General features: G+C 44.4%; 1 protein-coding gene across 5 annotated transcripts in view; it reads left to right on the top strand.

The window, feature by feature from the left end:
• Positions 1-23,526, top strand: part of LOC121273276 (formin-like protein 3) — a 194,775-nt gene that overhangs the window by 105,482 nt on the left and 65,767 nt on the right. For 4 of the 5 annotated variants that reach the window (XR_005941969.1, XM_041180340.1, XM_041180339.1 and 1 more), the window contains exons 4-6: positions 2,666-2,742; positions 18,770-18,853; positions 21,397-21,549. Coding sequence is in view for 4 of the 5 variants with exons in the window: in XM_041180340.1 (XP_041036274.1) it covers positions 2,666-2,742; positions 18,770-18,853; positions 21,397-21,549 (314 nt within the window). In the remaining variant the exon portion in view is untranslated. The remainder of the gene's footprint in view (positions 1-2,665; positions 2,743-18,769; positions 18,854-21,396; positions 21,550-23,526) is intronic. The other variant, XM_041180341.1, reaches the window with a different exon arrangement.

Raw genomic sequence — 23,526 nt, 5'->3', positions numbered from 1 at the left:
CATTACTGAGGCAGGCTTTCAATTCCAGGTTTTATAATTGAACTCAAAGTTCACCAGCTGCTGTCATGGGATTTGAACCCCAAGTCCCCAAAATATTCATCTGGGTCTCTGGATTACTCATCCAGTGACATTACCACTTTGCCACCGTCTCCCCTAAGTGTGCAGGTATTTCGAACCTTGATACCATTGACCCTCACTTTAATGAGCCCCAAATTCACCAATAATTAAACATGTCTTTGTCCATACTAAGAAATGGCCCAGAGGGCCAAGTAACAATTGTACCTGTCTTCGATTGGTAGATCAGTGAGTTGGCGTAAGGATGCCCTCACACAATCCAATGAACAGTGGGTTCAAAAGCTTCCTTTGGGTTCTGGTGATGTGGGTTTTGCCACACGAGAGAGAAAGGGAAGGCAAATGATTGATTGCAATCATTAACGCATCCAATGAAGAACTCGGGAGAACTTCTTTACCCAGAGAGTGATTAGAATGGGGAACTCACTACCACAGGCGGTTGAGGTGACTAACCTAGATACATTTAAGGGGAAGCTAGATAAGCATAAGCAAGAGAAAAGAATAGAAGAATATGCTGATAAGATGGGAGGAGGCTCGGGTGGAGCACAAACCATGGCATGGATCAGTTGGGCTAAATGGCCTGTTTCTGTGCTGTAAATCCAACGTATTGTATAAATCATCCACAGCTCCGTGATTAGCTACGGGCCAGTGTTTAGAGAAGCCAGCCCTCCGAATGGGGGGCAAAGAAAGATGTCGAGGAGAAAATGAGGGGGAAAATTCATTTGCTGTTTCCAAAGTGCAGCTTCTTCTATATCTGTTTCTTGTGAAAATAAAAGTGGAGGAGAGGGCGTGTGGGCTTTTCGCCTTCACTGTTTGGGTTGGAGCCTAATGTGGTCAAAACCCAAATGTTTTAGAACCCGTCTGATTTTTGTCCCTCTTGTTTTGGTGGGGCAATTCATTCCCCCATGCAATTGCCCAGGGCAGTGAAGGAGGAAATTACCCCTGGTATCCTTATACCATGTTTGTGCATCGGCAGAATTGGTTTTTCTGAAGTTGTCACGTGCCTGTTGCATTGCTATCAGTCTGATGACACCTCCCTGTTGCTGTTTGTAACCAATGACATCGCCACCTGTGTAGTCAGCATCACTCGGTGTGGATCACTCACTGGGCGTGACATAGTGATGAAGTGGCAACTCTGGACCCTAAATTAATAAGAAACATGTATCCCGAATTCAGCGTCCCATCTTTGAGAATCTCACTATATTAGCAGCGTTATCTTATGCGACATACCCTCCATTTCTTTGTCTAACTTCCTGGGAGAGTCAGAGATATGGCCGAGTCACGATTATGTGCACAGTTTGCATTTATATAGTGCCTTTAATGGAATAAAACATCCCAAGGCACCTCAGAGGGACGTTATTTTTTTAAAAATGACACCAAGTCTCATATGGAGATATTGGGACAGGTGATCAAGAGCTTGGTCAAAGAGGCAGGTTTAAAAGAGTGTTTTAAAGGAGGAGAGATGGGTAGAGAGATGGCGAGGTTTAGAGAGGGAATTTCAGAGTTCAAGGCCCAGGCAGCTGAAGGCATGGCCACCAATGGCCAAGTGATTAGAATTGGAAATGCTCTAGAGAACAGAATTAGATGAGCTCAGATATCTTGGAGGATTGAAAGCAAAATACTGCAGATGCTGGAAATCTGAAATAAAAATTAAAAAAAATGCTGGAAAAGCTAGTAGATCTGGCAACATCTTTGGAGAGAGAGAGATAAAGTTAACGCATCAGAGTCCATATGACTCTTCAGAGCTAGAGAGGTTGTCATGGATTTCATACTGTTTGAGGGGGTGGAGCAGGTGGAGCAAGATAGGAGGCCAGGGATGGGTGGGGTCTGAGGAGAGATCGACAAAGATGTCACAGACACAAGACAAAAGACGTTAGTGCTGAAGAGTAAAGAAGGTGTCGATAGTGGCATAAAGGTAAGATAGCAGAATAAGGGCCAGCGCTCTATGAAAGCGCAACATAGAACCAAGTGACAGATGGCCTGGTGGGGTGGGGAAGAAATAAATAAAATTAAAAAAAATTAAATTAAAATTAGCTTGGTGGGTTGTTGGGCTTGAGGAGGTTACAGAGATAGGAAGGGGTGAGGCCATTTGAAAACCAGGATGAGAATTTGAAAATTGATGTGTTGTTTAATTGGGAGCCCATGCAGGTCAGCAAGGGGTGATGGGGGAAGGGGACTTGGTGTGAGTTAGGACATGGGCGGCAGAGTTTACGCAGGGTAGAATGTGTGGGAGAGCAGCCAGGAATCTGTTGGAATAGTCGAGTCTGGAGGAAACAAAGACATGGATGAGGGTTTCAGCAGCAGATGAGGTGAGACAGAGGAAGGTGGGGGGGGGGGGGGGCAAAGTTGAGCGATGTTGAGAAGGTAGAAATCAATGGTCTTAGTGACAATGTGGAGATGTGGCCAGAAGTTCATCTCGGGGGCAATTAGATTGTGAACAGTTTGGTCTGCAATTGTGTAACTGTGTACCTACAGGTGAGTTGCACTATTTTTCACTTGTGCCTTTTGTATGGTTCTCGGTTTAATGCCCCAGCAAAGAACCAACCAAATTTGCCCCCTATGCTAACCTCATCCCTTCTGTTCTTGATTGCAGAAATTCAGGCGCCGAGTGCAAGAATCAACTAAAGTATTGCGGGAGCTCGAGATCTCCCTCCGAACCAATTACATTGGGTGAGTGTGCTGTGCACTTTCGTGTTCCTAGGAGTGTAGATTGATCAGAAGAACAGCAGCATGTAGCAGCCTTGTCCCAAGGCACCAAACTGAAACAAGTGGGGAAACAGATATTCAGTCTGGGGGCGAGAGATTAGGAGAAGTGGCCAAGAGCATGGTCAAAAATCAAGGTTTTTCAAAGGTGCCAAGGCCTAAAGATTTCGGACAGGGCTATAAAGAACGGGGTTGAAGTGGCGGAAGATACTTCCATTAGTCATTAGAGGGAGTGTTGTGCTCAGAGGCAACTTTTATTTATATAGCACCTTTAATGTAATCAAATGTCTCGAGGCGCTTTAGAGGATTATAAAATAAAACATGACACTGAGCCACATAGACATATTAGGAAAGACAGCCAAAAGCTTGATCAAAGGTATCTTTTGAGGAGCCGCTTCGAAGAGTAGACAGAGGTAGAGAGGCGGAGAGGTTTAGGGAGGGAATTCTAGGCCTAGGTAGCTGAAGAAGGTGGAATTAGAGGAATGCGGATATCTCAGAGGGTTGTGGGGCTGGAGGAGACTATAGAGACGGAGAGGGACAGGGCCTTATAGGAATTTGAAAACAAGGATGAGAATTTTAATTTGGAGCCACTATAGGTCAGTGAGCGTGGATGATGGGTGAAAAGGAATTTGGTGTGAGCTCAGACACAGGCAGCAGAGTTTAGGATGACCTCAAGTTTACTAAGTGTGGAATGTGGAAGGTCGACCAGGAGTGTGTTAGAATAGTCAAGTCTGGTGGTGACAAAGGCATGGGTGAGGGTTTCAGCAGCTGATAAGCTGAGACAGGCGGAGAAGGGCAACGTTATGGAGGTGGAAATAGGCAGCCTTAGTGATGGTACAAAGGTGAAATATAACACTGAGCTTGTGAACATTCTGGTTCAGTCTCGGACCGTTGCACAGGAGAGGGATGGAGTCGATAGCCAGGGGTCAGTTTTTGGAAGGAAACAAAGACAATGGGTTTGGTCTTCCCAATATTTAATTGGAGGAAATTTCTGCTTATCCAGTACTGGATGTCGGATAAGCAGTCTGATAGTTTAGCAAGAGTGGAGGAGTTTAGAGAATTGGGGGTGAGGTAGAGCTGGGTGTCGTCAGCGTACATGTGAAAGCTAACACTGAATGGGGTCGAGGGAGCAGGAGGTGGGTCTCATGGACAAGGTGAGCTCAGAGAGAGCATGAGGGGCGATAGGAGAGAAAGATGACAGTTCAGGGCTAGGGCACGGGGTGGATTAGGGGAAGTTTGGCCTGGTGGGCTAGTGGAAGGGAGGGATGTGGCGGAGACAGCTGATGGGGTGTTCCCCATCTTGCTGACAAAAACCCATGAGATTTTCATGCATTGTTGGAGGTGAGGGTGAAGGACACATGGGAGAGGGGTCTAAGAAGGTGGCTTTCAGTTGAGAAAAGAAGCTAGGGGGTTACCTTTTACATTCCAGGATGATCCTGGAATAGTGAGCAGTTTTAGAAGGTAACAGCAGGCCTTGATAGCACTGTATGTGGTCCAGCCAGATCTGGCACTTCTGTTCCGTTGATGATCGTATTGAATGGTGGGGCAGGCTCGGGGGGCTGAATTGTCTGCTCCTGCTCCTAGTTCTTAGGTTCTTATGTTCTAAGTCTGCATTCATTGGGCCTAAAGGAGCACAGACGAGGGCAGTATTGGGGGAAATGGCTGGGTGGGGTGGAGTGGGGAGCAAGGGAGAGAGACTAATGGTTTATTGGGGACTGTGGCTTCAAAGGTGGAGTTGAGGCTGCGGTTGACCAGATTGGTTGCTTTTTATTTTCTCCTATCACGGGATCTGGGCTTCACTGGCTAAGCCAGCATTTATTGCCCATCCCCAATTGCCCTTGAGAAGTTGGTGGTGTGCTGCCTTCTTGAACCGCTGCAGTCCATGTGGTGTAGGTACACCCACAGTGCTGTTAGGGAGGGAGTTCCAGGATTTTGACCCAGTGACAGTGAAGGAACGGTGATATATTTCCAAGTCAGGATGGTGAGTGACTTGGAGGGGAACTTCCAGGCGGTGGTGTTCCCATGTGTCTGCTGCCCTTGTCCTTCTAGATGGTAGTGGTTGTGGGTTTGGAAGGTGCTGTCTTGGTGAGTTGCTGCAGTGCATCTTGTAGATGGTACACACTGCTGCTACTGTGCGTGGGTGGTGGAGGGAGTGAATGTTGAAGATGTTGGATAGGCTGCCGATCAAGCGGGCTGCTTTGTTGTGGATGGTGTCGAGCTTCTTGAGTGTTGTGGGAGCTGCACTTATCCAGGCAAGTGTATAGTATTCCATCACACTCCTGACTTGTGCCTTATAGATTGTGGACAAAGGTTTGGGGAGTCAGGAGGTGAGTTACTTTCCACAGAATCCCAGCATCTGACCTGCTCTTGTAGCCATAGTGTTTATATGGCTAGTCTAGTTCAGTTTCTGGCCAGTGGTAACCCCCAGGGTGTTGATAGCTGCAGAAAGGTTGCAGTGAATGGAGGGTCAATAGTCAAGTGGGATTTTGAGAGTGCAGTTATAAGTGAAATGGCAGAGACTTTGTCCAGAGGTGAAAACAGAAGGAAGTAGGGTTTGAAGGGGGAAGCAGATGTGAGTATTGAGTGAGACAAGGAAGCGATCAGAAAAGGCCTTCTCCATGATTGATATGATGGGAGTAGCGAGGTCAAGGCGGTAGCTGTGAATTTGGATTGGGGAGTTTACATGCAGGGAGAGATTAAAGGAGATGAAGAGGACACTGAATTCGGAGGAGAGGGACCATGAGTTGAGATGGAGATTGAAACCACCGAGGATGAGAAGTCACTCGGTGCAGAGGCTGAGAGAGGAAAGCAGTGAAGATATTGTGGTGAGAAAATTGCATTGGTGGTGGCGAACCAGGATTTTAAATGAGAGGCAAGAGGGATGGAACAAGGTGAGATGTTCAAAGAAAGAGAAAGTGCCAGAGGCGTTGAAGATCAGGCCAAGGTGTGATTTGGTGATGAGGGCTATCAAAGTGTGGGCAGGACACGTGATGAAAGGTATAGCCAGGCAGGGAGGCTTTATTTAGGGCAAAGGTGTCATCCCCCCTCAGCCGGGTTTCATTAGGGCCATGATGTTGATCCACTCGTCCACAATGAGTTCATGGATGGCAAAGGCATCTTTCACAAATGAACGGACATTCTGGAGGGAGATGTGGAGAAGAGCAGTGAGAGCTGATCCGCTGGCAGAGCCCACAGGGTCAGCAAAGGGAGGGCTGAGTTGGACAGGAAGAAGATTGGCACGATGAGCCCCCAGCGGGCATACTGAGCAGGAAGGTCGGTGAGAGAGTGGGATGGGGCAGTTGGGGTTGCTGCTTGTGAGGAGGCAGTGAAGAGGGGTGCCCAATGGGCCCTATGGAGGATACCGAGAGGCACAGAGGAAAGCTACAGGCTTCTGTAAGAGGGAGTCAAGCCTGGGACTGTGACAAGAGGAGCAAGAAGGTCAGAGTCCGTAAACTGAAGTGTTTTGGAGAAAAATTGCAGGGGTGAGGTGGGATAAGTACATGGGAGTGATTTAAAATTAAGGTGTGGAGTTCAAGTTTAATGCTTGTGGTTGGGGTGGGGGAAGAGACACAGCAAACCAGTGGTTAGTTAGCAAGGACAGGCGTGATGGATGAATGGGGCCTTAGTTTGTGAGAGGATATTTTGGTGGGGGGAGGGGTGCAGTGGGGAAGCAGAGTTAACCCCCTCCTGTCACCCCCACAAAAGGAGGCTGCTGGAGGCCTGACGCCGAGGGGAATGAGAAATCGGGAGGAGGGTGAGGCTTTTGAGGATGACCCCTTTGTCCGTAGTCTGGGGCAACGATCTTCAGATGGACATTAGTGGGTTGGAGAGGGTTCAGAGAAGAGTGACTGGGTTGGCTTTGGGAGTTGTCCAACTTGTGAGGAGAGGTTCTACGAACATTAAGAAGTATTTGGATGTGCACCTGCAATGCCATGGCATACAAGGCTATGGGCCTAGTGCTGGAAAATGGGATTAGAATAGTTAGGTACTTGTTTGACTGGCGCACTCGATGGGCTGAAAGGCCTTTTTCTGTGCTGTAGACCTCTATGATTCTATTTGGACAAAGGGGGCAAGTTCAAATTGATGAGAGGAAAATGTAGACAAATGTCAGGAAGCACTACTTTGTGAGCAATGATTGAAATGGCCTTCTGGGTAGGATGGCAGAGCCCTAAAGCATTGAAGAGCCAGTTGGATGCTGGGATGGGAGGACTGTATGGATGAGCTAAGATGGGCTGAATGAGTTAGTGGACATGTTGAATGGGTTCTTGAAGGGATGGCATGTTCCAGTTATTAAGAACACAGTGAAGTGTTCTTAACTGCCAGCAGGTTGTTTAACTGGAGAGCATGGGTCCAGAACTAGTGTTCACATTAAACAACCTTGAGTACGACTGGAGAATAGAAAGGATATCATGTCACTCGCACAAACTTTCTGAACATGCTGAAATTCTGAAGCAAAATTCTAGGCTTAACCATTATTACCAAAACAGGGGAGCATGAAATTGGATCCATTTGGATTTCCTCCTGAATTGTCAATGTGTGTGTGAGTGGGAAGTCCATAGGTGGACTGAAGCTCTAATTACTGCACATTTAAAAGAAATGCAAAATTAAAAAGAAGAATTGCAGGCCTTGTAATGGGGAAAAAGAAAAAGGCATTTCGAGGGTTAAAGCAAGGTGGTGCCTGAATGAAAAGGAATGTAATCTGTTCAGGGTTGGGGAGGGGAGTTAGTAAATGAATGGTGGAAACTGAGTTTGGATATGCCATTGTACAGCCTCAATTACACAGCAGGTTGGACTTGAATAGCTGGGAGGAAAAACCTTCCATTATCTGTGGTACAATGGCTTCCTGCAGACTGCTGAATCCACGAGATCCAGTGATAACACTGGTCCCGTGTCACAATCCCCTTGCAGATGGCGGAGTACATCACATTGTTGCGTGGCCCACTTGGCAGGATGTTTGGAGATAAACAGTTGTGCACATGCATCTTGCCTGGGAAACTGTGCTGAGAGCAACTCACGGATTGTTGCAGGGATCCCATCCCATCGGCGACTTGTTGGCAGAATAAAAAAAAATACATTTGGGATGCGTGCAATGTTTGTTGATTGTAGCATTAAAAGTGCCTTGTAAAACAAACACGGTTTATTCTCTCTTTAGGGGTCTTGCTTTTGGTGCAGGTCCAGATTGTGTATTTAACCTCCAACCTGATTTTGTTTCCAGGACTGTTAGAAAGCGTCAGTGACACATTGACCAGTTTGTAAATGGCTACGCTTTGAAGTCCCCTTAAGCCTGTGGTTCAATGAGATGAGCTGGAAGCAGCAGGCTTGTACCTGATGGGAATGGGCTCATTTCACTGACAGGAGCAGGATGGAGCTGAGGAAATAGGACTTTTATTTATATATATGAATAAAAAGTTTTATTTATATAGAAACTCTCCGTCATGCACAGCAGACTTGTCAGAAAGAAAGGGAGAGACACTCACTTTTATCTATGATCTCCATCATCCCTCCCAAGTGCCTCAAGGTGTCTCTCAGATGATGAATTACTTTGGAGTGCAATCATCACTGTTGTGTCAGCAACTTAAGCTGGGCATCTGAGAGAGAAAGGTGGGCTCACACTTTGGTTGAGGCCCTTTGTTTAAAGCCTTGGAGTTATAACAAGGAGCGCATTGTGCATTTCTCCAAAGCTTCAAACACTCCTACTCTTGGGTTCTTCTGCCCACGTACCAGGAGTTGATGGATGCACATAATTATCAGAATGGCATGTCGCATTTTTCATCAGTTGCCAGAGCATTCACTCTGTTTCAGTCCAAAACTATCTTAAAAACCATTTCTCCCTTTTTTTAAAATAAAAAAAATGCCTTGCGTTTAAAACTGGAACCGTTTCCTCACTGGTTCGACCTATGGTCTCTCTCAAACTCCTGTCCAAGTGACTGTGACCTTTGGTTGCCCTCATCACTGCTCCTCACCAGAATACTTTGTTGTAAATAAAGACCCCATGTGGAACTAGGATGCAGATTGGCACTGAATTATAGTTTAGACAGATAAGCTTGGGGTGGTTAAGCCTAATTTAGTTGTCTTTGGGGGCATTTGGAAAGGAATCTGTATTGGGAATAACAAGCATCATGCTCTTTGTTGAGTCATTTGGGATTAATCCGTTGCCTAGTCTGACAAATAGCAATGAGTTCTCCAAAGGCCAATTGTGAACTGGGCTAATGTGCCGAGAGGCCTGTGCACTGAGTCACATGGTAATGGGTTTTAGGTGGGAGAAATAGAATTAAAAGGAGCTGGTCACCCATGAACTGCTTTGGGACTCCTCAAGCGGCTGACTCTGGGACTCTGCTGACTGGCATTCTTCAGAGTCATGGGCACCAATCAGGAGTTGTCTAAACCGTGAAGGTTCGATACCAGCTGAGTTAGAAGGGTAGAAACAATAGGCCTATTTGCGGGAGGAAATATATTTGAAGATGAAGAGTCTCCTGAACGGTGCCCAAGCTTGCAAGGAATAATTGCCACCATATACACATTACCACTGTGTCAGCCCCGTCCCTCATGGCATATGGTGTATTTTTGACTCTGTGCTTAAAGTTCATTTAGCCCAACTGGTTTACGCTTCACACGAACCTCCTCCCGACTTCATTCTACTTTATCAATCTAGCCTTAACTTCATGAGAGAGAAAGGAATATATCTAAATTATGCTTTTCACCTCAACCACTCCCTGTGGTGGAAAGTTCCACATTCTCCCCACTCTCTGGGTAAAGAAGTTTCTCCTGAATTCCCCGTTGGATTTGTTGGTGACTGTCTTATATTTCTGGCCCTTAGTTCTGACCTCCCCACAAGTGGCAACATCATCTTTATGTTGACCCTTTCATAATTTTAAAGACCTCTATCAGGTCACCTCTCATACATCTCTTTTCTAGAATAGAGTCCCAGCCTGTGTAGGTAGGTATAACCTGTCAGTTCTGCTATCATTCTGATAAATCTTTTTCGACCAGTGCCCCTCTCCTCCTCAAAATATAGAGACCCAAGCTCTGCACTGTATTCTAAGTGAGACCTAACCAAGGTTCTACATCCCTTGGCAGGTGGCAGTGTATATTGTTGAATAGCTCAGTTGATAGGATAAAAGCAAAATATTGCAGATGCTGGAAATCTGAAATAACAACAGAAAATGCTGGAAAAACCCAGCAGGTCTGGCAGCATCTGTGGAGAGAGAAACAGAGTTAACGTTTTGAGCCTGTATGACCCTTCTGGAGAAGCGCAGCAGGAGATAAAAACTGGTGGCCAAGAGCCCCTTCAACCTGTTCCTACCTGTCAGAGCCAAAGTGTGACATCAAAGGAAAACAAGTAGGTGATTGGTGGGTATCTCTTCCATGTCTCTTTTGACTGGCCAAGTGGTTTAAATCAGGAGATGTTTTTATAGCTGAAGAGTACAGCTAAGAAATTCACTTTTAAAATATTTAACAACAAAATTAATTAATTAAATATAATAGAGATGGCTAGGCAGGTGTTGTGTTGCAGCTGTAGTATGTGGGCACTGGTGGATGCCAGTGTGATCCACGGTGACCACATCTGCAGCAAGTGTTGGCTGCTCGAGGAAATTTGACTCAGAGTTGAGCTGGAGTCCGAGCTGCAGACACTGCGACACATCAGGGGAGGGGAGAGTTACCTGGACACTGTTTCAGAAGACAGTCATACCCCTTAGATTAATCACATCAAATTTGGACTGTGGTCAGGGACCCCAGGAGGGTGTGACTGCGAGTGAGGTATAGGGATCCAGAATTTAGCTTCGGAGGAGCCTCAGCCAGTGCCCTTGTCCAATAGGTATGAGGTTCTTGCTCCCGGTGTGGGAGAAGGCACAGACTGCAGGGAGGATGAGCAAACTGACCACAGCAGCATGGTACAGAGTGCCATTCAAGTGGGGAGAGAAAAGAAAAATGATGTAGTAATAGGGGGTAGCATAGTTAGGGGTATAGATACTGTTCTCTGCAGCAAAGACTGTGTGCCCCAAAGGCTGTGTTGCCTACCTGGTGCCAAGAGGGACTATGAGCAGCTTGGGGCTAAATTAAAAAGCAGAACCACAAAAGTAATAATCTCTGGATTACTACTTGAGCCGTGTGCAAATTGGCGTAGGGTGAATAAAATTAGAGAGGTAAATGCATGGCTCAATGATTGGTGTGAGCAAAATGGGTTCTGATTCATGGGGCACTGGTGCTAGTACTGGGGATTGGGATGGGCTTCATTTGAACCATGCTGGGACCAGTGTCTTGGTAAATCATATAACTAGGGTTGTAGGTAGGACTTTAATTAGTCGGGGGAAGGGTTCAATTGAAGGGAAGCTTTTAAATACTCAATAAAAAATGAGAGAGCAGAGCTGCAGGGTAGTGAAGAGGCAAACGATAATCAAAGTGTGACAGGAAGGGGCAGAAAATATAAATATAAATTAGAACCAGAATGAGTAATAATGGTAAAAAGTCAAAGCTTAAGACTTTTTATCTGAATGCACGAAGCATTTGTAACAAAATAGATGAGTTGATGGCGCAAATAGAAATGAATAAATATGACTTGATAGCTATTACAGAGACGTGGTTGCAGGGTGACCAAGACTGGGAACTCGAGGGTATTTGACATTCCAGAAAAATAGGCGAAAGGGAGGTGGGGTAGCTTTGTTAATAAAGGAAGATATCACTGCGGTGTTGAGTGATGATATAGGTGCAATTGATCATGATGTGGAATCAGTTTGGATGGAAATAAGGAGTAGCAAGGGGAAGAAGTCACGGGTAGGAGGCATCCATAGGCCTCTTGAAGAGTTGCCTCACTGTAGGACAAAGTATAAATTGGGAAATAATGGAGGCGTGTAAGAAGGGCACTAAAATTGTCATGGGTGATTTTAATCAGCATATTGATTGGACAAATCAGATTGGCAGGGGTAAAATGAAGACCAATTTGTAGAGTGCATCAGGGATTGTTTCTTGAAGCAATATGTTGCAGAACTTACCTGGGAGCAGCCTATTTTAGATCCAATAATATGTAATGAGGTGGGGTTAATAAGAGGTATAGTAGTTATGGATCCCCTTGGGGGTAGCGAACACAACGTGGTAGAATTTCAAATTCAGTTTGAGGGCGAGCAACTCGGGTCTCAAACCAGTGTCCTCAACTTAAGTAAGGGCAATTACAGAGGTATAAAGAAAGAGTTGTATAAAGTGGGCTGGGAAAATAGACTAAGAGGAAGGTCAGTGGATGAGCAGTGGCAGACATTTAAGCAGATATTTCCTTACGCTCAGCAAAAATTTATCCCGGTCAAAAAGGAGGCTCAATGAGAAGGATGAACCATCAGTGGTTAACAAAGATGGCCAAGGAGAGTATCCAATCAAAAATTAACGCATATAAAGTGGCAAAAACTAGTGGTAGGCCAAAGGATTGGGAATTTTTAAGGAACCAGCAGCGGATGAATAAAAAGCGAATAAAGGAGGAGAAAATTGCTTATGAAAGTAAATTGGCAAGACATATAAAAACAAACAGCAAGAGCTTCTACAGGTATATAAAAAGAGAGTGGCTAAAGTGAGCGTGGGACCCTTGGAGGATGTAACTGGAGAATTGATAACGGGGAACAAGGAAATGGCAGATAATTTAAACCAATATTCTGCATTGGTCTTCATGGTGGAGGACACTATAAACATCCCAAAGATATCAGATAAGTAAGGAGCTAATGGGAGGAAATATCTTGTAACAGTCTCTATCACGAGGGACAAAGTATTTGAGAAACTAATGGGACTAAAGGCAGACAAGTTGCCAGGACCTGATGGCCTGCATCCAAAGGTTTTAAAGGAAGTGGCTGCAAATATAGTGGAGACATTGGTCGAAATATTCCAGAACTCACTGGATTCCGGGAGGGTCCCAGCAGATTGGAAAACCACTAATGTGACGCCCCTGTTCAAGAAGGGAGGGAGACAAAAAGCAGGAAACCAGAGGCCAGTCAGTCTAACATCTGTCATTGGGAAAATGCTGGAGTCCATTATTAAAAAATAACAGGACATTTAGAAAAGCTTAAGGCAATCAAACAGAGTCAACATGGTTTTGTGAAAGGAAACTCATGCTTGACAACTTTGCTAGAGTTCTTTGAGGATATAAGCAGAACTAATGAAGGGGAACTGGTAGATGTAGTGTATTTGGATTTACAGAAGGCATTCGATAAGGTGCCACATAAAATGTTATTGCACAAGATAGGAGCTCGGGGTAATGTATTAGTATGGATTGAGGATTGGTTAACACACAGAAAACCGAGAGTCAGGATTAATGGGTCTTTTACAGGTTGGAAAGATGTAACTTGTGGAGTGCCACCAGGATCAGTCTTAGGGCCTCAATTATTTATGAACTATATCAATGACTTGGAGGAGGGGGCAGAGTGTAATGTATTCAAATTTGCTGATGATACAAAATAGGTGGGAGGGCATGTTGTGATGAGGACATAAGGAATCTGCAAGGGGATATAGGTAGGTTGAGTGAGTTTGAAAAAACTTGGCAGATGGAGTTTAATGTAGGAAAGTGTGAGGTCATACACTTTAGTAGGAAAAATCAAAAGACCGACTGTTATTTAAGTGGAGAGAGACTCCAAAAAAGTGCAGCACAGAGGGATCTGGGTGTTCTTGTGCATGAAACACAAAAAGTTAACATGCAGGTGCAGCAAGTAATTAAGAAGGCTAATGGAATTTTGGCCTGTATTATTAGGGGGTTGGAGTTTAAAAATAGGGAAGTCTTGTTACAACTGTACAGGGTGTTGGTGAGGCCTCACCTGGAGCACTGTATACAGTTTTGGTCCCCGTATTTAAGAAAGGATGTACTGGCATTGGAGGCGGTTCAAAAGAGATTCACTAGGCTGATTCCTGAGATGAAGGGGTTGACTTATCAAGAATGGCTGAACAGGTTAGGCCTTTATTCGTTAGAGTTTAGAAGAATGAGGGGTGACCTTACTGGAAAGTACAAGATTCTGAGGGGGCTTGACAGGGTAGATGTTGACAAGATATTTCCACTAGTGGGGGATTCTCAAACTAGGGGACATGGTTACAGAATAAGGGAGCACTCATTTAAAACTAAGATGTGAAGGAATTTCTTCTCTGAGGGTAGTGAATGTCTGGAATTATCTACCCCAGAGAGTTGTGGAGGCTAGATGGCTGAAAATATTTAAAGAGGAGGTAGATAGATTTTTGAAATATTGGGGAGTTGAGGGCTATGAGGAGCTGGTACGAAAGAGGAGTTGAGACCTGGGGCAGATCAACCATGATCTTATTGAATATCGGGGAAGGCTTGAGGGGCCGAATGGCCTACTCCTCCTATTTCTTATGTCCTTATGTTTTTCAGAGCTCTGAATAAGAGTCATACGGACTCGAAACGTTAACTGTTTTTCTCTCCACAGATGCTGTCAGACCTGCTGAGTTTTTCCAGCATTTTCAGTTGGTAGGATGTTTGGAGATGCACAGCTGTGCATGTCCCTTTTTCCCGGGAAGCTCTGTTGAAAGTAATTGTGCTGACCATAAACAGATTTTGCGGAGATGCCGTCCTGCAGAAGGCTTGCTGCCAAAATAAAAATAACCTGGAATGTTGTTGACATAGGATGTGAGCTCCCGAGTGCACATACTTTACTTACACTCACAGTTGGGCTATCTTGTTGGCCTGTCTCAGCTTCCAATAGCTGCTTCTCAAGTGCAGAGGAGGTTGTGTTATCGTGTGCACTTATTACCTTTTGTCTTCTGTTGTCCAACTTGAAGCCAGTCAGGTGGTTGAAGTGGACAATTTTTTTTTCAAGTTGTTAACTGTATTGTACAAGTGATGTGATTTTGCCAAAAGGTCTCCTAGAAGGGAGATACTAGCTTCTGAGTGCACTGTTGACATGCCCAGCACACTGGGTCCAAGGCTCAGTACGTAGTTCTCCTTCTTGTTGAGTTCTCTGCCGAAAGGCAGGGCCTTGGCGATTATTTGCCAAACCATGTCAGAGTAGTGCAAGAAGGCAGGCCCCAAGTGTACCTCAGCTGGAACAGGGATCAAACCCCATTCTTTTGGTGTTAATCTGATCCACAAGGCTGAGTAGGTTACAGGGGGAGAAAAAAGGATGAGGAGGGAACCTACCATGAATGAGAGCTGACCTCAGTATCCCCTTGTGATTTTTAGCATTTTTTTTTTACTGGAACAATCTGCTTGCCTTACTGATTGGTTTAAAAAAAAAGACCATGTACTTAATATTCCATGCAAGAAGACAGTCAGTCCCAAGATTTTTTTCTAATTCATTCGCAGGATGTGGCTGTTGCTGACTAGGCCAGCATTTGTTCCCCATCCCTAATTGCCCTTGAGAAGGCAGTGGTGAGTTACCATCTTGAATACATCTGAGTGGCTTGCTTGGCCATTTCCGAGCGCAATGCCATGTCAACCACATTACTGTGGGTCTGAAGTCACATGTAGGCCAGACCCAGTAAGGATGGCAGATTTCCTTCCCTAAAGGACAGTAATGAACCAGTTGGATTTCATCGCTAACCTGGCAGTTTTATAGTCACCATTATTGACACTTTTTTTAAATTCCAGGTTTATTTAATTAACTGAAATTAAATTCCTCAGCTGCCTGTGGTGGGACTTGAGCTTGCGTCTGCAGATCATTAGTGCAGGCATCTGGATTACTGGTCCAGTAACACAACCGCTAGGTTTCTGTACCTCTGATTAAGATAGCATGCAGCCTGTTTTTACTGTTTTTTGTCAATTATTTTTACCCCTTTGGTTGTCCCCTCCTGCTGGACACAGGTCCGCCGATACCACACCCAAATCTTAATTCATTTTATGGGATGTGGGCATCGTTGACTAGGCCAGCATTTATTGCCCAACCCTAATTGCCCTTGAGAAGGTGGGGGTGAGCTGCCTTCGTGAACCGCTGCAGCCCATGTGGCATAGGTACACCCACAGTGCTGTTAGGGAGGGAGTTCCAGGATTTTGACCAAGCGACAGTGAAGGAACGGTGATATATTTCCAAGTCAGGATGGTGTGTGTCTTGGAGGGGAACTTCCAGGTGCTGATGTTCCCATGTGTCTGCTGCCCTTGTCCTTCTAGATGGTAGAGATCGTGGGTTTGGAAGGTGCTGTCTAAGGAGCCTTGGTGCATTTCCATACTTCATGTATGAACGTGGACAATTATTTTTGGCAGGAGGTAGTATGTAAAGACTCTAGGCTGAGATTAGATAACTCGACACAGGCCAACAAGTTGAACTTGCATGCTTCCTCATCTTTTTGCCTCAGTCTCAGACCAGGCGCGCCCAACTGAACCATCAAAGCAACTTTCTTTTTTTGTTAGGGTGTGTTTGAGAATCAGTTTATTTCTTGATAAATCATTTAAAAAAAATTTTTGTTTAAAAATCATTGCTTCTGTAAAATGAACAAGTAATAAGACGGAGGAAACTTTCATCCCATTCATTTCATTTGAAAACAAAAGCTAATGGAAGAGGACAAAGGAGATAATGCTGGCCAACAAAGAGAGGAGATAATTCACCTTCAGAAATAGCATCCTTTTTAGCAACTAAATAAATAAAAATGCAACCACAACAACGTCTGTGACCTCATGTCACTTCGGTTCCGCACATGAGGGGAAAAAAAGATTTGCCTGCAGCATACATCCTATCTGATGCTGGGCCTCCATTTCCTGCTTATTGCAGCTACTGCTATTTTGGGCAATAGGAGTGTTCAGTATACAGCAGGCCAGAGCTGATATACTGTATTGGGTACAGGACCAGTGCAGACGTGAAAAACAGCTCCTGAACTTCACTTCATAATGGCGTGAGCTGTGGTGGAGGAGGAAATGACCCACTTCCTACAAATCAGAATGCATTGCCACTTCTCCATAATGAAAATTAATAGGCCAGTGATTGTTCAAAGAGACAGGATACACTGGGGGAGCTCCTGTGATCTTAGGTTCAAATCCAGCCCAGGCAAATGAGCGGAAAGTCTTATCTATTGTGTCGCTGTTGGATTTTTAAAACCTTAAAATTTTAAGATTTGTCATTTTAAAATCCTCATCTTTGTTTTCAAATCCCTCCACAGCCTCCCCCATCTCTAATCTCCTCCAGCCCACAACCATTGATGATCATTGCGCTCCTCCAGTTTGATTTTAACATAATGCTTTGACCTCTTTGTGTGGGTACTAAGGTAGCCCTTGCTGCTAATACCATTCCCTCCTTGGCTTCTGCTGATGAGAGAGAGAGCAGCAATCCCAGTGTGGTTAACAACCCGCAGCCAGGCAGGTGGTGAACGGAAAAGAAAAAGATGAAAGTCTTGCATTTATGTAGCACTCTTCATGACCCCAGGATGTCCCAAAATGCTTTGCAGCCAGTCAGGTACTTTGTGAAGTACAGCCGCTGTTATGACGTGACGGATGATGTGTGCCAGGTGGATCAAATCCATGAGGAAAACTTGATCGCACTATCACAATGGTTTCCCAATTTGTATTTATTTTGATATGCGTGCCCTGAATTCAGTAGTAATAAGTCCACCAAGACTTGTGATTTTTTAGAAAACTAAATTAAACATTCATTAACAAAAGCAAAGATTTCAAGCACATACATAGGTCTACAAATTACTACGATAATAACTCCCAAACCCGCAATTAATCTGGCTTCCAGTTACACCCCTGTTAAGGCAACAGTCTAAAAAAAATAGATTTAAACAGTTCCAGGCAAGTCAACACCATAATATAAAAGCAAAATACTGTGGATGCTGGAAATCTGAAACAAAAACAAAAATAGCTGGAAAAACTCAGCAGGTCTGACAGCATCTGTGGAGAGGAACACAGTTAATGTTTCAAGTCCGTATGACTCTTCATCACAACACCATACCCTGGTCAGTAGAATTCAAAGTGGCTTTTCCCAGCTTCAGTTTCTGTAGACAGCAGGCTTGATGCAAAATTACTGGAGGCTTTTCACATTTTGGTAGATCTTACGATGCCTTTTCTGATACACAGCCTCATCTCCTTTATCCATGTTTCTCCTTTAAATGCAAATTCCATTGTTCCCTTATGCATTTGGAACTATACATTTCTCATAATATAAATATTTTCATGGTGCTAATATTATCAGCGACCTTTGCGAGAAATAAACACACTGCTTAGCCTAGCTTATCTGACTAGGTGTAACATCCTACCATCTCTTTGAAATTCAAACTACCCTGATTTATCTAAGAATGCAAATTCTCCTCACCTCACATTCTGAAACTTCAGCCATGTTTATGTATTTAGCATTTCAAATCTAGCTTCTTTTGATGAGTCAAAGCCTCCAGACCAGTTGTCTCCAATTGAATTAAATCTACACACACACGCACACAATCCAAACCCCACTATTAATCTACTTTTACAATAAATCACAATATTGAGAAGTATTATACTTTCATGACATCGCAGTTGTAACATAGGAAATGTGGCAGCTAATTTTGAACACAGCAAGCTCCCACAAACAGCAATGAAACAAATGACTAGATCACCTATTTTTGTGATGTTGATTGAGGGATAAATATTGGCCAGGACGCCGGGGAGAACTTGCCTGCTCTTCAAAATAGTGCGATGGTACCTTTTGTGTCCACTTGACAGGGCAGAGAGGGGCCTTGATTTAACTCATCTGACAGCACAGCACTCCCTCGGCACTGCAGTGGCATATCAGTTGTTTAGTTTTTGTGCTCAAGTCTCTGAAGGGGGATTTTATCTCACAACACTCCAGCTCAGAGGTGACTGAACCATGGCTGAAGTCAGGAGGACCAGCAACAAAGGGCTGGAAATAAAAATGGACCTCGGGGCACACTTTGAACACCAGTGGTTTGCACAGACTTGTTTGTTCATTCCAATGCTGGTGGATTATTGATAGTTACCCTGCACTAATTGATTGCTCTCCTGACAGGTACGGCATTTGCAGATCAAAGGAAGAGAACAAGTGTATTTGTGCAAGGATGACGATGTGTTAAGTAAATCTGTTTTATCCTTTTCTAGGTGGGTACGAGAATTTTTAAATGATGAAAACCAGGGTCTCAATGTGCTGGTGGACTATCTCTCCTTTGCACAGTGTGGAGTCATGTAAGTAGCCAGAGGGAGAGTTGCCTGGTATCACACTTCTCCATCTCCATTCTTCCACCCCACTTGTGGTTTGTTTTTAAATTAAGTTCCATTCGAAACTTCATTCTCTGCTTTTCATTTCTTATCTCTGCTCTCCTTGAAATCTTTCAACAACGGAAGTTCGGTCACAACAGATGTTAGGAGTGGATGCATTAAAACTGCCTAAACAATTAAGCTCCCTTGAATACACTCGTAAGTGAATTGTGTGGGAATATACTTACTTAGTTCTTGGGTGGCCCTGTAACATGGAGGTTGTAACTTCTCTTCACAACTTGCATTTAAGTCCCAATAATTTGGAGAACTTGATTTTACCCTCCAGTTTAAACTGCCCCTCCTATCTCGAAATGAGGCCTGTGGACAGCATGCAGCCTTGCCTTCCGTTCGAATAAGCAGGATGTCACGCAAGATTCGCTGTCTACAAGTTAATTTGATTCCTATCTCCTGGCTGCTGCATTTTGCCTGGTTTGTGGGCCTTTGCCTTGAGGCGTTTTGTGAACAGCATTCAGCAGGTCCTGGGTTCAATTCCAGCAGTAGCCATCTGAAAGTTGGGGGAACAAATGTTCTATGGATAGATGAGGCTTCCCTCATCTAAGAGATTTTCCATGGTTAATGCCACCATTGCTCCCCAATTTAGTCTTTTCATTGGATTTTTCAATTTAGTTTTTTAAAAATTTGAATTTTGCTTCATGGGATGTTGGTCTTTATTGCTAGGGGAAGGAGTATATAAGTAGGGAAGTCTTGCCACTGTTGCACAGAGCATTGGTAGGATGGCATCTGGAGTACTCTGTACATTTTGCCCCTCTTCAAGTAAGGAGACCAGTACTTGCATTGGAAGCAGTTCAGAGAAGTTTCACGAGGCTGTTTGCTGGGATGGAGGGGTTGCCTTATGAGAAAAGGTTGTGAACAGATTGGGCCAATGCTCATTGGAGTTTAGAAGAATGAGAGGTGACCTTATTGAAACATAAAAGGTTTTCAGGGGGCTTGACAGGGTGGATGCTAAGAGAATGTTTCCCCTTGTGGGGGAGTCTAGAACTAGGGGGCACAGTTTCAGAATAAGAGATTTCCCATTTAAGACGCAGATGAGGAAGAATTTCTATTCTGAGAGTCGTGAATCTTTGAAATTCTCTACTCCAGAGAGCTGTGGAGGCTGAGTCATTGAATATATTTAAGGCTGAGAGAGACAGATTCTTGATCTGTAGGAGAATTGACGGTTGTGGGGAACAGGCAGAAACGTAGAATTGAGACTGAGATCAGATCAGCCATGATCTTAATGAATGGTGGAGCAGTTAGAGGGGCCGAGTGGCCTACTGCTGCTGTTATGTTGCTAAGCATTCACCAGCTAGGTCCAATGTCATTACTTAAATCCAATGCAGGACAAAGGATCCCATAGACCAAGGCACGTCCAAGTTGCCCACATTGTGGCCCTTAAAACCCAGGTTTATATTTTGTATTAATTGGGTTGTTCTCCGTGCAGCCTTGGAAATCTGGAAAGGGCTGTGCTTAATGCTATTGCTTTATCTGTGCATTATTCTTAAATCAGAATGCCAAGATCTGTTTGCATCAGCACCTGGAGGAATCTTGGAATTAATGGGACCCTGCACTTAAATTGTGTGTGTGGCTGGCCCCAGACTTGGTGGCATTCATCCAGGCAGCCCACAAAGGCAAAAAAGAACAGACACACTGGTCATAAACTTAGTTTTGTGAATTCTCCAGTGTTTCTTTCTCTGAGGGGCATTCTAGCTATCAGCAACACATTTTTAACAGGTTTTATAGCTCTGCGCTTCAGCATTCTGCATTTCATGCTTCATTACATCTTCAGGCTCCCTTCCCCACCCCCATTCTTCACCGCTTTCAGTAACTTCGGCTTCGAGTGTGATGTGCTTCCAGAATACTCTCTGCCATCCAACTATTGTTGACATGTCGGCTTTCCACATTTTCGAGCTTTTCCACAAGGGGACTCCCTCCTCTTTTGTGCTTGGGTGTTTTTTGTGTGTAGGTAATGGCCATTGGGCTCTCAGGAGAACTAATCTCTGCACAACAGGTAGTGCACAACTCTGCAGTGAACATTCTACAGAAATCCTACCTGCTTTGAACTGGACCATACCAGAGCAAGCACTTGTGGTGGTTTCACTCTTGTGCACGACTGTCATTGCAGATGAGGTGCAGTGTTTAGTATTTATTTGTATCACACATGGGTAACCCTTGCTGTTCTTCTCTCAAGTTGTGTGTATCCTGACTAGAACACTATAGTGTGATTAAGCTGATGGTCAAAAACTCCTGATGCCTAAAGCAATGTGCAAATCTTCAAGAAAAAAATGTCCAAGCTTAGTTTGCAAATCCTCACTTAAATGTTCAGTAGCAGCCATTTTAGGGGAAGTGTACTTTTTTTTGTTAATTATGTAAGACGGAAATAGGGACAAGACAATTCTGTGCTTGAAGGGGCTACGTGTTAACCAGTGTGGAAGGGGGTGATGAAAAGACATTTTTATCCCATTGTGACCTAGGTTTGACTTTGATCTTGTGGAGAATGGTGATGATGGTGGACTCGACAAGCCGAAACCCTGGGGCAGGTCTATAGAAGATCTGCACCAGAGCAATGTCCTGCCCCTGGCTTTCAGCAACAGCCTCTCTCGCTCTGCCAGGCAATCTATCCTACGGTATGTACTGCTCAGCTTCTAACAGACACAAAGGGATGCAATGAGTACCTAGCTTCCTGTCCCCACACCCCCACCCCCCACAAAGTACAGGGAGATTTCCTTAGGGAAAATTCATTATCATTTCCATTGATTGTGTTATTAGCTAGATTGAGCTGTGCAATGAGAATAGACAAAGAAGACTACAGCTGCTGGAGTGGGTTATATCCCGGCCTTTCACTTTAGGAATGAGTTCAAATACAGCCCAGGCTTATGAGATGACCGACTCCTGTATACAAGGGTCCAATGTTCAATGAGTTTGAGCCATTTCAGTTCAGCACCTAGTAGACATGGACCCACAGCATAACATTCTTCCTAATTGGCAATTTCCTTCAGAAGGGCCAAAGGGGCAAAAAAATCTCTCTGGTGCAGTAGGAGATGCTAAGTAGAAGTGTTGGAACAAAGTTAGCTTCACTCTGTATCTGCCTGTGATGCATCTGACTTGTGAGTTCTTGATGGTGGCACTGGGTATTGTAATGGTGTTGGTTACAGGATGTGTCTGTTAAGGAAGTCCTTGCAGTATTCTGTATGTTAACAGCAAGTCTTTATCAACTACTCATAACTATACACAGATATACAGTAAAGGGTGCAGGCAAAGAGCTATCTCCATGTCTAGATCTTAACACGTCTTTAGCCAACACCACACTGTCCCTAGCTCAGGGTCATGTGCCTTCTTACATCATTGTGTGGGTGGTACTGTACTCAGTCCCCCATTAACCCTGTATATACCAGACCCTTATACTACACTGGGTGGTTTAAATGGAGGAAAACAAATCCTCTCCCTTAAATTTCAGACAAGAATTGAAAATGATTTAAAAAAGAGACCGGCCCTTGTAATCAGTCCAACCGTTTGCACGCCACCACAAATTGCAGGTTTTTTTTAATACTCGGGACTTGTGCTAGGGATTAGCCTCAATCACAGCTCTGCAATTCTTTCACGTTCACTCTTTGAATCCAAGTTTTTCTTTCATTCGTTATCTTTGCTGCATTTAACAATCCTGCCCTGGCCCTCCTTTTATTGCTCCTGATTGGCACGGAAGAAAGGTTTAGCCCAAACATCTGGAGCACACATGGGCATTTGTGCAGCAGCAGTGCATTCAGTAGGGGTACACCCATAATTCTCACTGTCGGGGAGGTGTGTGACAAATTAAAGCTAGCTTTTTTTCAGCATTCTGGGCTTTTTTTTGCACTGAAGTAAAATAGACGTTCTAATTGTCCAAATGCAGAGAGAAGTGGAAATGCTGCTCTCCCTCAAACATGAAAGAATGTACAGTCCCAAATGTATAAATTCCACAGTGCCAAGTCCTCGTTTTGTTTGGCCTTTTCTTCCGTATGTATGTCAGGTGGACCAAGGTTGGCCCTTTTTGTAGGCACAGTTCCCTTTCCTGCTCTCCTGAAGGTGGGGACAGTTCGAAAGTCCCTCAAGACTTCAGCCTTTTTCATGTGGGAACAGTTGACAATGCTGGCCACACTTAAACTTACCAACAACAGTCACCACATAGCGTTTGGGAGTGGGAATGGTGATTTCTGTTTCGGGTTGCCAACTCTGGTTAAATGTATTCCTGGAGGTTTCATCATGTGGCTTTCCACCTGAAACTGCCCCGGCTCCATGCTCCTGCCATTGGTTACCCAACGCATCCATCCTTATGGCACACAGCTTTCACACACCGATTGGAAAGCCAACAGATTCTTCGCTCAATTTGCTTGGTTATTGACATCAGTTGAGCAGCCTCCATTTCCTATCTCTTTTTTTTTATTTAATAGACAGAAGTGCTCAAAGAAACTGTTGAAAAAAAAAACACATGTTTTAAATTCCCCTTTTCTCCCAGGTTGCATTGCAGCAGTGTCCTGGAGACTCTAGACAAATCCTGGAGGGTTGGCAACCCCATTTCTGTTCCACTGAGACTAATAACACTGGCCTGTGTGTTGCAGGGTCAGGGT

The sequence above is a fragment of the Carcharodon carcharias genome, chromosome X (assembly GCF_017639515.1).
Source record: "Carcharodon carcharias isolate sCarCar2 chromosome X, sCarCar2.pri, whole genome shotgun sequence".
Taxonomy (NCBI): domain Eukaryota; kingdom Metazoa; phylum Chordata; class Chondrichthyes; order Lamniformes; family Lamnidae; genus Carcharodon; species Carcharodon carcharias.
This window is presented reverse-complemented; position numbering and strand designations above follow the sequence as displayed.